This window comes from Penicillium argentinense, assembly GCF_028826775.1.
Source record: "Penicillium argentinense strain IBT 30761 chromosome Unknown utg000004l_segment0_segment0, whole genome shotgun sequence".
NCBI lineage: Eukaryota > Fungi > Ascomycota > Eurotiomycetes > Eurotiales > Aspergillaceae > Penicillium > Penicillium argentinense.
The window spans coordinates 2,746,302-2,758,631 of record NW_026622663.1 but is presented as its reverse complement, the minus strand read 5'-3'; the positions used below and the strand labels follow the sequence as shown (position 1 = coordinate 2,758,631).

General features: G+C 51.9%; 6 protein-coding genes across 6 annotated transcripts; 2 read left to right on the top strand and 4 right to left on the bottom strand.

The window, feature by feature from the left end:
- Positions 1-461: 461 nt before the first annotated feature.
- N7532_003935 (uncharacterized protein) lies at positions 462-961 on the top strand (the record flags this gene model as incomplete). The annotated part of the gene is made up of 2 exons (XM_056616429.1): positions 462-508; positions 559-961. The coding sequence occupies 2 exons, from the start codon at positions 462-464 to the stop codon at positions 959-961; spliced, it is 450 nt and encodes a 149-aa protein (XP_056476786.1).
- An 823-nt stretch (positions 962-1,784) lies between these two features.
- On the bottom strand, positions 1,785-2,152 carry N7532_003934 (hypervirulence associated TUDOR domain-containing protein; the record flags this gene model as incomplete). The annotated part of the gene is made up of 3 exons (XM_056616428.1): positions 1,785-1,853; positions 1,930-2,042; positions 2,083-2,152. The coding sequence occupies 3 exons, from the start codon at positions 2,150-2,152 to the stop codon at positions 1,785-1,787; spliced, it is 252 nt and encodes an 83-aa protein (XP_056476785.1).
- Positions 2,153-3,044: 892 nt separating this feature from the next.
- Positions 3,045-3,791, bottom strand: N7532_003933 (ADP-ribosylation factor family protein; the record flags this gene model as incomplete). Its single annotated transcript, XM_056616427.1, has 4 exons — positions 3,045-3,086; positions 3,152-3,264; positions 3,338-3,643; positions 3,698-3,791. 4 exons carry the CDS (start codon positions 3,789-3,791, stop codon positions 3,045-3,047), a joined length of 555 nt encoding a protein of 184 aa, XP_056476784.1.
- A 533-nt stretch (positions 3,792-4,324) lies between these two features.
- Positions 4,325-6,676, top strand: ccg9 (putative trehalose synthase (Ccg-9); the record flags this gene model as incomplete). Its single annotated transcript, XM_056616426.1, has 6 exons — positions 4,325-4,426; positions 4,475-4,885; positions 4,932-5,206; positions 5,273-5,737; positions 5,794-5,864; positions 5,961-6,676. 6 exons carry the CDS (start codon positions 4,325-4,327, stop codon positions 6,674-6,676), a joined length of 2,040 nt encoding a protein of 679 aa, XP_056476783.1.
- A 267-nt stretch (positions 6,677-6,943) lies between these two features.
- N7532_003931 (dynactin subunit 5) lies at positions 6,944-7,639 on the bottom strand (the record flags this gene model as incomplete). The annotated part of the gene is made up of 1 exon (XM_056616425.1): positions 6,944-7,639. One exon carries the CDS (start codon positions 7,637-7,639, stop codon positions 6,944-6,946), a length of 696 nt encoding a protein of 231 aa, XP_056476782.1.
- A 950-nt stretch (positions 7,640-8,589) lies between these two features.
- N7532_003930 (peroxidase/cytochrome P450 family protein) lies at positions 8,590-12,197 on the bottom strand (the record flags this gene model as incomplete). The annotated part of the gene is made up of 5 exons (XM_056616424.1): positions 8,590-8,633; positions 8,703-11,249; positions 11,307-11,548; positions 11,609-11,706; positions 11,799-12,197. 5 exons carry the CDS (start codon positions 12,195-12,197, stop codon positions 8,590-8,592), a joined length of 3,330 nt encoding a protein of 1,109 aa, XP_056476781.1.
- Positions 12,198-12,330: the final 133 nt, after the last annotated feature.

Below are 12,330 nucleotides of genomic sequence, written 5' to 3'. Positions count from 1 at the left end.
ATCCGAGGAAAGTGGGAAGTCGAGAATGATGACACAATGTCAGGCCTCGAAGTCATTGGCGTTGTAGCAAGCATAGTCCAGATCGCAGACCTTGGCATGAAGCTCTTAGTAAAAATGTGCTCCTTCTACGGACAAATCAAAGATACCAACCAGGCTATGCAAAGCCTCTCAAGCGACATCTCGCTCAGATGCACGATCCTGCGAGAGCTCGGAACAACACTTAAACAACACTTGAACAGGATGAGCAAGCCAAGCTTTGCTCCGAACAGGCTTTCAAGACAGCGCAAGTGGTACTTAGCGAGTGCACGGCAGTATTCAAACGAATCGATGAAGCGATTGAGAAGTAGAATACTGTGGCTGGGAAGAATCGTTCCCAGCGCGGAGCGTGGAAGCTCACGGCTGCTTTTCTCGGCTCGGACCTTGATCTGCTCAAAAGCAATTTGGAGAGATTGAAGTCGACTATGCTATTCATGTTGAATGTCATCATGTACGCAGGGCAACTTCGCAGGTAAGTAAGCTTCCAGTCAAGTGCTGACAGCTGCTAATTGTACTCAACAGGATGAATAACGTCTCCACACTGGAGGAGCAGCGCAAATTGATCCAAATGCTACTCAAAAACGAGCAAGAGAGCGAGGCAAAATACACCCACCTCACAAGGTCCATTCAGATGATTTATATCAATGATGACGCCGGCCCGATCCGTGCCACTGCATCTACGACAACATTTACAGTAATGGGAACAGCGGCAGCTCGCCCAAACCCAATACTTCCAGCTTCACTAGACAGGCTATCTCCATCTATAAAAGCCGATGTTATGCCAGAATTCAGTGCATATGAGCATATTATCCAGAAATTTCTCACCAAGATCGACATGTGCCAGTCAACGCTAGAAGAGGCTCGAAGGCAGAGGATACGAAATGGGATCATGAAACTGCACGCTACCGAAGTTGCAGTGTACTAGAAGACCCAGGATCCTCAATTAGCCGACATACTCAACGAAACATTCTCCAATATTGAAGCTCCCGAGGGCCAATTAACCTTGGATGGTGGCCGTCTGGTACAAGCACAATTTCCCGTTGTCGTGGAACAGGGACCTGGGATGAATACACTGAATGATGTTGTACGAAGACCTCCCATGAGACCCTATGATACCGGGAAAACTGTTTTACGACCCCGAGCAAAATCAGAAGCACCATTTGATTATCCGGGATCCGAAGACCTTCCACGTTCGATGAATTTTTCGTGGGAGCCATCCGAGAGTTCTCTCAGAACTCCCTCAAGACCCATCTCAGCTTCAAGCTCTGATGAGGACGAAAACCTCAGATCACACAATGAGCGCAGCCAACGACGGCACTACCGCACTCGTTCTACCTCGCGGGACGGTGTCATCTTCCGGTTCGATCTCGGCACAGAAAAACCCCAGACTTGGGTAGTAGTGCCCGTACTGGTCTGATCGATCGCCAGCGGAGCCGGCACTCGATCATCACGTTCACATAGTCCTGCTGTTGGACATACTTCTATTGCTGTCGCCGGTTTCAGTGCCGCTGCTGTGGCGGGGCTCTATGCGAAGAACAAGGAACTCAAGACAAATCAGGGAGTCGGCTTCTTCTGGTCCTGGAGCTATGACTGAGACGGTAGAGAACTTGGTGCTACAATGAACAACCTTGACAGCAAATGAGGTTTAAGGAGATAGGGTCTGATTCTAGAAATTGAGAAAGACGGGAGTCCTTTGGATGTACGATTAAATCGACAATATCAGATGAAAACTTCAAGCCCATTCCCACTCACTCCGCAGGACCAAGAATGTTCCCCTCCTTCACAGCCGACCTCTTACGTGTATTCTCATTCTCGACCTGCGCCCAGCCATGAGCATTGAAGCCACGGGTATTGCTAGCCAGGCTTCTTCACTGGCTGCCTCGTCAGACGTACCTCATAGTGTGGCTCCTCTTCCGATGCCTCGACAATGCGGCCTGTCAAGCTAGCCGTGGAGGTGCAGACGTTTCGAATTACTCCGACGCTTTGGTTTGTATGAGAGTTTCGACCTTGTGGATCCCAATGTTAGTTATTTTAATTCTTTATAACAGTGTTCGATGGGAGTCCTACCGCCAACTGCCTTGTAGTTGACTCGGTCTCCATTTTTGAAAGCGGGCATTTTGGTCCAGACTGTTACTCAGAGATTAGTGTGTTGGTAATTGCGTTGCTATATGGGCAGCTTGGACGGGTTGATTGAATCGTGGAACTCAATGATCGCATCCACCATGCATTTTGCATCTTATATTGGTGGGTGGCAAGTAGCATCGCAGAGGGAACTATCTCCGGGTTGGTCGTCACGTTGACAATATGATAAGTGATATTGCACGCTATGCATTACCTTGGTGGTGGCGTCCCTGGAATGGAAAATCTCATACCATAAGCACGATAGTTCAGTTCAAGTTTGCCTCACGCAAGCGCGGAAACCAGTGCCCGCACCGACGTAACCATGAGGGCAAGTGTTCCGCGGCCTTGGGAATCTCAGCCGCATCGGAGTCCGATTCCGTGGATCACGAAATTTATGAAGACTAATAGCTATACTCGAGAATATCCATTCAGTCAAATGCATGTCATATTTTTGGAAGTTGATTCTCTATCTCGGCTCCAGAACCAGCTCTCCTCCGCCTTTGAAAACCAGTCAATTCTATTAACATCGGCAATCCACAATAATGACAGGGCAATCGAACAATGGCAACGCTGATGATATGAACCACTTGAGAGAATTAAATAAATTAAGGCGGAGCTCTGACGAGTCCATGTAGCAACAGAGGGGATATCATAGAAGGAAAATGGAACAAAGGGGGAAAGGCAGGAAAAGAAAAGAGGCCACACATAAAAGAAAGGGACCCAAGGAGACAATCCAAAAAAACATGAAGCCAAAAAACCCAAATGCTGCGTCGTCTTGTCATCAAACACGGGACATGAATCGAAAAGAGAAATTACTTGTCGGACAGTGCGAGGTGTTGTACACGAGGCTGGGAGGGGAAGCCTCTCGAGATCGCAGCGGGGCGTATTTATTTCTGCGGCTGGGTCTTGACGTTGTTGGAGAGCCACGCCTGGAAGTGGGGGCGTGCGGGTCAGCTATTGTTTTGGATCCGGTCAAGCAGAAGAAGGAACTTACTAGGCCTTCGAAAATACCGGTTCCGTCCGTCGCGACACTGGGCGCGACGTACCATAGCTTGTCCTTCAGCTTGGTGAGCTGGAGCTGTTGGGTGACCTCCTCGGGGCTCAAGTCTGATCAATCGGTCAGTATTGTTCGAAGCTCACGGGGCCATCACCAGCAGAAGGAGGAATTTAGGGGACGTACGGCCGCCGATATCTTGCTTGTTGGCGAACACAAGCAGCAAGGCGTCCTTCATTTCGCGATCGTTGATGATCTTGTGCAGTTCCGAGCGGGCTTCCTCCATACGCGCAGTGTCGCTCGAGTCCACCACAAAAATCAGACCTTGTGTGCCGGAATAATAGTGTCGCCAGAGAGGGCGAATCTTGTCCTGACCGCCGACATCCCAAACATTGAACTTGACGTTCTTGTAGGTGACGCTCTCAACGTTAAAACCGACGGTGGGAATGGTGGTCACGTCCTGGTTGCTGAGCTTCAATTTGTAAAGAATAGCTGAGGCATTGTGAGTGATTGTCTATCAGTACCATCAGCAGAAAAGCTCCTTACTGGTCTTTCCAGCGGCATCCAAACCCAGCATCAGGATCCGCATTTCCTTCGTGCCGAAGATCTTCCCCATCATCTTGGATACTTGGCCACCCATCTTGGCGACGCGTCAATTGGAGGTCGGGGAGATTTAGAGCGGGCGGGCGACACGGAGGCGCCTGGTCGAGGAGGGAGGTGAGGAGGGGAGCGAGGCGAGCAGCAACAATCTGAAGTCGAGCAAGTGCGAAGATCGAGAAAACAGAATCGCGCGGGGGAAAAGGGGCACACCGCTTACTCAGCCACCCCAGAGGCAGTCGGCGTTTCGGCGCGGGCTCCACTGCTAATTTACGGTGGCACCGGTATGCTGATATGCAGACCCTCAGGGACAATCACGCTATCAAAAATTAACATATAGACCCCTTTAGGGTGTTCAATCGGGACACAATGTCCCCTTGAAGTTGGCGCAGGAACCGTGGGTTTGTGAGGGTTTGTGAGAGTCTGCGACGTCATTGATGAGGACGCTGTCTCACGAGCAGGTTTTATTGTACCTTATCCTCTCCGCTGCGACCCCTGCCAGTTCTTCAATTCCCATTCTTTCTATCAGAGAGCTCTTTTTTATCCCTAATGGTGTACTTGCACTGAAATAACAAAATGGCCCCCGACGACACTTTCTCACGCCGCGCATCGGTGACGCAGCAGCGCCGCCTGTCGCAACAGTTCAAGAGAAATGCCTGGTTGGCACCTCCTTCTGATGTACGTGCAACTGGGGATGAATACTGACCTCGAACTAATGAGTCAAAGACCATTTATGCAGGAGTTTCGGGCTACTTCGCCAGCCACCATTCTTCTACAATCGCCCTCGCAATCCGGGACCCCACATATCTACTAGACTTCATTCAAAAGGAGATCCAGCCGGACGAGGAGCGACCCTGCGAAGAGCTGGCCGTCGAATTCATTTTGGCCGAGCTGAAGAAATATGCAGAAACCCACTTAGAGAAAATCATGGGAATAGCGATGCCCAGGCATGTCGCAGATTGTTGCAAGGGCCTCTGCTCCCGTCTCTGGGCGGAGCTTGATATCATCCCCCTCGTCCTACCGGAATACAGCCTCGTAGACCGCTTCACAACTCGTCGTCCATCGCATCCACGAACCTGGGATGTAAAAACAATCGATGAACAAGCCGAGTCCATGGCGCGAAAATCCGTTAGGTTCGTTTGATCGGCGAAATTGTGGAGCACGAACGCTGATCCTTGCGCAGATTGTTTGGTCCGGAAAACATCCCTTGCTGCAGGTCGGTCTGATGGGCCTCGTGGAAGTTGACACGGGATTCCACGTGCGATTGACCGACCTCGAGGATTTCCAAAAGACCGTCTCCGACAGGACCTGGTCGGCGGTGCAACAATATGCGTCCGACCTAAAGCACCGCAAGGTGAAGATTGCCTTTTTCAGCGCGACTCCGCAGGGTGGAGGCGTGGCTTTGATGAGACATGCTCTCGTGCGATTTTCGAATTCTCTGGGCACGGACATCAAATGGTGGGTCTGCAATTGGTATAACATCGCGAGGGGGGGGCGAAGACTAATTGAGCTTGTCTGCAATAGGTACGTTCCGAAGCCGCGGCCGGGCGTTTTTCGAATCACCAAGAACAATCACAATATTCTCCAGGGTGTTGCTCGCCCAGAGGAACGTCTTACTACGGCAAGTCAGACGTTGTTGCGAGAATGGATTGAGGAAAACGCCAAGCGATACTGGACTGGGCCCGGGGGTCCTCTCTGCGCACCATCTGATGGCGGCGCCGATATTTTGATTGTCGATGATCCTCAGATGCCAGGATTGATACCCATTGCCAAAAAGGCAGATCCAAATCGGCCCATCATCTTTCGAAGTCACATTCAAATTCGAAGTGACTTGGTCGCGACCGCCGGAAGCCCCCAGGCCGAATTATGGGAGTTCCTCTGGAACGATATAAAACTGTCGGATTGCTTTATCAGTCATCCAGTGTGCACCTTTGTACCGCATGACGTGCCGCCGAAGATCGTGGGCTATATGCCGGCCACAACCGACTGGTAAGCAACGCAGCCTGATAAGCCTGCATCAAAATTTTCTCGCTGACCTGGCTTAGGTTGGATGGATTGAACAAGAACATGCGAGACTGGGACGTGGCGCACTATGGCCGAATTTTCAATGCTGCCTGTAGAAATGCAGAAATGCCGGCGATCCAATATCCAGAAGGCAAGCTATCTGATTAACATGCATGTGCTGAGAGTCTGACTAACTTGCCCTCCCCAGACCAGTATATCGTGCAGATAGCGCGGTTCGACCCGTCCAAGGGAATATTCGACGTGCTGGATTCGTACGTAAAGTTTCATGATCGACTCGTGCGTGACAGGACTCATAAAACTCCGCCAAAGCTATTGATCTGCGGTCATGGCTCGGTTGATGACCCCGACGGTGCGGTGATTTACGACGAGGCGATGTATTACATTGACCACCAGATCCCGCATCTCCGAGATCAGATTTGCGTCATGCGGCTGAGACCCTCGGATCAAGTTTTGAACGCCCTCATGTCCAAGGCCACCATTGCATTGCAGCTATCGACGCGCGAGGGCTTCGAGATTAAAGTCTCCGAGGCAATTCACAAGGGCAAACCCGTCATTGCTACGCGCGCCGGTGGAATCCCCTTGCAGATCGAAAACAACAAAAACGGGTTTCTCGTGGATGTCGGTGATACCGATGCGGTTGCACAACATCTGTACGATTTGTGGACGGATAATGCCCTCTACCGCCGCATGTCGGAGTATGCGCTCAGCCACGTCTGCGATGAGGTGAGTACGGTGGGGAATGCGCTGAACTGGCTTTATCTTGCGTCGAAACTGTCCAAGGGTCAGCTTGTGCAACCCAATGGTCGTTGGATCAACGATCTAGCCTTTGAGGAGCTCGGGGTACTTGTTTTGAAGGATATACCGCGGCTAACTCGGGAGGTACATGTGGAAAAGATGGGATAGGACATGCGCTGCAAGGAATTGTTTATGCGCCTTTCTCAACTTTGAGGGAGCCGCGGTCTTTATGTCCCCTCATGATTTTATGGATATATTTCAGTCGTTGGTATACAATACCCAAGAAAACAACCCGAATTTATGTTCCAGAGTAGTAGTATCCATTTCAGAAAATAGCGCGATCGTATCAAATCCACTTGGCGAGGAAAGGCAGAGGGGGTATCATGCAACAGTAAAAAAAAAAACGCCACTCAAAAAAACTGAGGCTTTTACCTCTCACGATCGCCCAACAGCCCGATATCTCTCTCTCGCCAAGCCACCCTCAGCCCCTTCAACCCCATACCCCTCGCCAACTTCACCAACAATTCTCGCAGGTCGACCCCCAACAACACACCAGCTCGGCACAACCATACCCGGCGGCACAACCGCCCCATCTAGCACAACAGAAAAGTCCTTTATGATAGCCATGCTTCCAACCGTCGCCCGAGCCCCAACATGAACATGGTTTCCCAAAGATGCCGCCTCAACGACAGCCGACTCGCCGACGAAAACGTGGTCGCCGATTTTGAGCGGGTAATACGAGTGGACACCGCGGTGCAATCTGCTCGGCGGGCGCAGGATCGCACCCTTGGAAATGTAGCTGTATCGTCCGACGGTGATTGCGACGCTGGGCGCTGTGGATGGTTGGGGTGGATTATTGGGATCTGTTGAGGCGGGGGTGGAGGGGAGTCGGTAGAGATCACCCCGGATGACGGCTTCAGCTTGGATGACTGTCTTTCCGCCCAGAATGATGTGCTGCGTGCCGTGGATTTGGGACCGGCGCGAGATCTTGTTTCCCGTATCCTGGTGCGTGTTACTCAGTGGTTCTTGGGATTGGAGACTTGCATTCGTGTCTGTAGGCTTCACTGGAGTGCTGAGAGGACTAGAACTTACTGTTTCGATGTACTCGCCCTTGGCGGCTTTGGGAGGCATTTTTGCGCGATGTGGCTTTGGAGCTGGGTGTTGATATTCGGACCTCCCCCGATTGTTGATAGATTGTGGCCGCGAAGGCGGTGAGAGCCTGTGACCTATACGGGAGCGCCAAGACTCGGACTCATTTGATATCAGCTTGCTAGCCGATAGTTAACTACGGCATTTTGCAATTGAATTATTAAGCTGGTTGTCAAAATCTCTCTCGATTCAATTCTCTCGAGTCTCAAAATAAGGACAGACAGACTCTCCTTGATTATGCAGTGGGGTTATTACTACTAGTCCCAAATGGGCGATGGAACTAGACCCTTTGGGGCTATTATCCAAGATCAATGGGTTCAAAAACCATACTTTGGATCGATATTGCCAAATAGCTACTGAGTAGCTGGTATGACCTCGAGATATTTTCCTTTCTACGAATATTTAATCCAAAGGTTTCAACTTACGAATATCCGACTAAACAAACAAACCGCCTTATTGTATTAAGTGCCCCACATCCTCGATATGGACCCGAAAGATTTGATCGTGCTCCTGATATTTTTGTTGCTTATACTGCATGGTTGCGCTCAACTTCCAGCAATTTTCCGAGGCTTGAGAGAGGGCTTATCGGAATTCTGGCCTCTCTTTATCGTGTTTTGACAACAACTGTTGCTATCACGTCGTTTTTGCCATGTACTATTGCTGCTTTACTTCGCAGTATTACGGACGGGCTACGCTCTAGAATCCAATAATATCTTGTAACAATCTCATAATTGAACTATACACTAAAGCTACAAAGCATTTGATAACTAGAAGCACAGTTTCTGGATATCCTTGAGAACAAGCAAGTTCCCGGAAGCAAACGCAGAACGTAAACCATGGCCACCCACGAGAAGTGCCGCACATTAAACCCCGTCCAGATCTAGTACAAGCGATTAAGACAAAGGTGCATTTTATTAAACTCGATGGGTCGCTTATTTCTTGGCAGGGAAGTCGCCGTCCCAGTGAAGCTTGAGCGCTAAAAAGAAATTCAAGTCAGTGTCATGTTCCAGAAAGATTTTGGAGGGTGTGAGCAAGCAAAACTTACACATAGGGAAGGGGAAGTACGAAGTACCGTCCTGGCGGAGGTAGACGTAGTAGCCGCCATCCTGGGGGATCTTCTTGAGCTGGCCCTGGTCGCCGGGGGCGCGACGGAGGTTTTCCAAACGGCCGACGACGCGTAGCATGGCGACGAGAGCGATCTTGGTGATCTCCTTGCCGAAGCCGGTGTTGGGGCCCTGGCCTTGGTTGAGGTAAGACTCCAGAGGACGGTTGAGGTTGACCTCGTTAGGCTCAGGGAAAATGCTGGGGTCGTGGTTGGCCTGGACGAAGGAGGCGAAGACCTGCTGGCCGGCCTTGATCTCAATGGTCTTTCCGTTGTCCTGGACGGTAACGTCGTTCTGGGCCTCACGGAAAGCACCGAAGGTTCCATTGATACGAATGGCCTCCAGGCAGTAGCGGAACAGCTTCTCGTCGTTCTCCTTTGAGTCCTGCTTGGCGAGGCGGTTGATCTCGGGAAGGTGCTTCTTGCCCTCACCAGTGTAGTACTCAATAACCTGAGTGAAGACCTGGCCCTGGTTGGGGACCATCCCGACGATGGTCGGAATGATCTGGGACCAGGTGATCTGCTTGGAGTTGAGGCCGGCCTCCTCAAGGCGGCGGAGGGCGCTGGTGCCGTACTCACGGAGAGCGTTGTCGTGGGGACGGAAGCTGTTCATGAGACCGGACAGGAGACCGCTGTTGGTGTCAGCCTTGACGGTAGCCTCGACGACCTGGCCGAGCTGCTGAGCGACGGCGGAAGCAGCGCGGTTCAGCGAGTAGGACTTGGTGGCGTCCACATCGAAGAACAGAGCGGAGAAGACGGTGGTCAGAATCATGTACATCTCGTGCTCAGTGAAGAGGCCGTTGGGGTTCTCCTCGGTCTTCAGGGGCAAGCCAAAGAGGGTAGAGGCGAAGTGGATATGAGCCAGGTTGCCGACATCGCGGGTGATGTCGACCTGGTTGATTTTAGCCAGCTTGGCACCCTTGTCGTTGATGAGGCGGGTGGTGACATCCTCGTAAAACTTCTTGACGAGTTCGGGGAACTCCTCAGTGCTGAAAGCCTGGCCCATAGTCTGCTGTTGCTTAGCGTCAAAGTCACCCTTGCCAAAGAGGTCTTGCATGGTGCTGCTCCAAGCGACAGTGAAGTCCTCGGGGTTGTTCAGGACCTGCTGGGCGCTCTGGTGAGAGGCCAGGTTGGCGCGGATGGGGAGGTAAGAGGGAGCGTCGTAGGAGTAGTCTTGCTCACGGCCCAGGTTCTTCATGATTTTGCGGTTCTCGCTGGGGATGGTCATGGGGTAGTGGGCGTAGATGGAGTCAGGCTTGTACCAGTTAGGGAAGGCACGAGTAGCCAGCTTGTAGAAAACACAGCCCTGGTTGATGTTCAGGTCGTAACGGCACTCGTTGTAACCCCAGTTGGTCAGGTTGCGGGGGTTGTAGTCAACGGTGTAGTGACGGTCACCACGGACCAGAGCGACGGCATCGGACAGGACGGCACGAGAAATGGTGTAGGTAGGGGCAATACCGACACCGGGAATCATGGGCTCCTTGGCCTCCTCGGAGACGATACCGGGGTACAGCTCGACGTTGTCGGGGTGCTCATACAGATGACGCAGGGAGTTGGCAATTTCGGGATCGGAGTTGATCTCCTCGAAAGTGTCGTAAGTCTTCAGGCCGAAGTGCTTACGGAACTCGTTGAGAGAACCGACGTGCCATCTGCGGGCGGCCTCCATACCCAGGATCTCGATGGAACGAAGAGCCTTAGGGACGTTGCGGGGACCGAAGGAGCTGGCAACATCCTCGGTAGCGTGGGTAAGGATCTGGACAAGCTCCTCATCTTTAAAGGTACCATCCTCCTGACGCTTCAGGTTGGCAAAGGTACGCTTGGAGGGATCGGCATCAAGCATACCCTCAACCTTCTTCATACCCTGCAGGAGTTCAGGCATGGTGACCTCCTCAGCAGGCTTGCCCATGAGGTCATAGTAGATCTGCTCGATCCACTTCTCGTCCCCCTGACTGATGGTGGAGTGCCAGCGGTAGGCCAGATTGAACTCAACGGAACACTGGTTACCGAGACCAGAGGGAGTGGCACCAGCCTTCTCCATCTGAGCACGGGGGTCGAGGCACCAAGTGGAGTTGGTGCGGTTCAAGTTGACAATGGTACGCAGGTAGTCGTACAGAGTAATGTTGATGTACAGACCGCACGTGATCAGACGACCAGTCTGGAACAGGTCCTCGTCATACTTGGCCCAGGCCTTCTTGGTGTCCTCCTCGGAAAGATCCGGACGAGGCTTGGGGAAACGGTTGTTCTCGTTAACCAGAGCAAGCTGCTCGACAACGTTGTTGTGGAAACGGTTCAGCATGACCAGCAAAACACCGCAAGCAGCAGGCAGAGCCTGCAGACGACCCTCGGAGAAGCAGTCAGGCTTGAGCTTTCCGTCCTTGTGGGAACGGATCAGATCCTGCTGCTCCTTGACATCACCGTACAGGATGGAGAGGTCGAGGTAAGCAGAGGTTTTGTTCAGGTGCTGTTGGCGGTAGTCGGTCTGGAAGATATCTATAATCGAAAGTCAGTATCCACATTCAAATCCTAGCAACGACATCAGATGCTTACCATGGATGATCAGAGAAGCCCAGTCGAAGAAAACACTGGAGACCTTGTTGGGGTGAGGGGTGAACTCCTGACGAGCGAACAGGCTGTCGAAGACCAGACCGGGGTCAGGCAGACCGCTCGGTTGGATGGTCAGAGGAGGAATGGTGCGGCAGTAGGGGGTATTGGCCGCACCCAACCAGGGAAGCGTAGGGTTGTTGTTCGATCCGTCGGCGGAACGGTATTTGTAGTCATCACCCATGTAGCTGTTGTTGTGTCAGCAAATTAAGCTTTCCAGGTTTATATAGGTCGTTCGGGGATCTTACGAGAGAGGGGGGTGAGGCAATGAGTTCCACAGCTCATCCAGGAATTGATTGGTGAGCTCGGTGCGGTTCTTGGAGTGACCGGGCATGTCGGCAACAAGCTAAATCCAGCCGTGTTAGCTCTCTATTCGCGCCGCATATCAAAGTTGAACCCAATTGAGTCAATTTCTTGTTTGCGAGGCTGTATACATACCTGGATAATGCGCTCCATGAGGTAGGTCTTGTCGTCAATCAGCTCGCCAGAGGCCTTGTTCTTGATCAGGTCCTTGACAGTGTTCAGATCACGGAAACCGAGGGACTTGATATCATTGAACAGTCCTGAGGACTGGTCGTGCTTGAGGTAGGTGCCATCACCGGTCTGGTTGGGCAGAGGCTCGCGCGAAGCGTGGATGGCTTGCGCATACTTCTCGAAGACTGCGATAACCTCATCGCGGTTCACAGCGCGGCTGTCATCGTTAGAGGTAGACTTGCGCGCTGAGGCAGCCTTGGAGAAACGCTTGCTGTTTTCTTTGGCGGGCTTGGGGTGCTCAGCATCACCGTTTTGGTCCTTGTTCCGCTTGAACTGCGTAGAAAATCTCCGCAGCATCGACATGGTGACAGGCGTCTGAGAAACGTCGCACAGACAAAGTCACTATGTATAAAAGGAATTGAACCGGGAGAGGAGGGAGTGAATTAAGCAAAGGATTAAGGTGGCTACCTCGGGCCAGATCAGGGGGAAAGAAAAT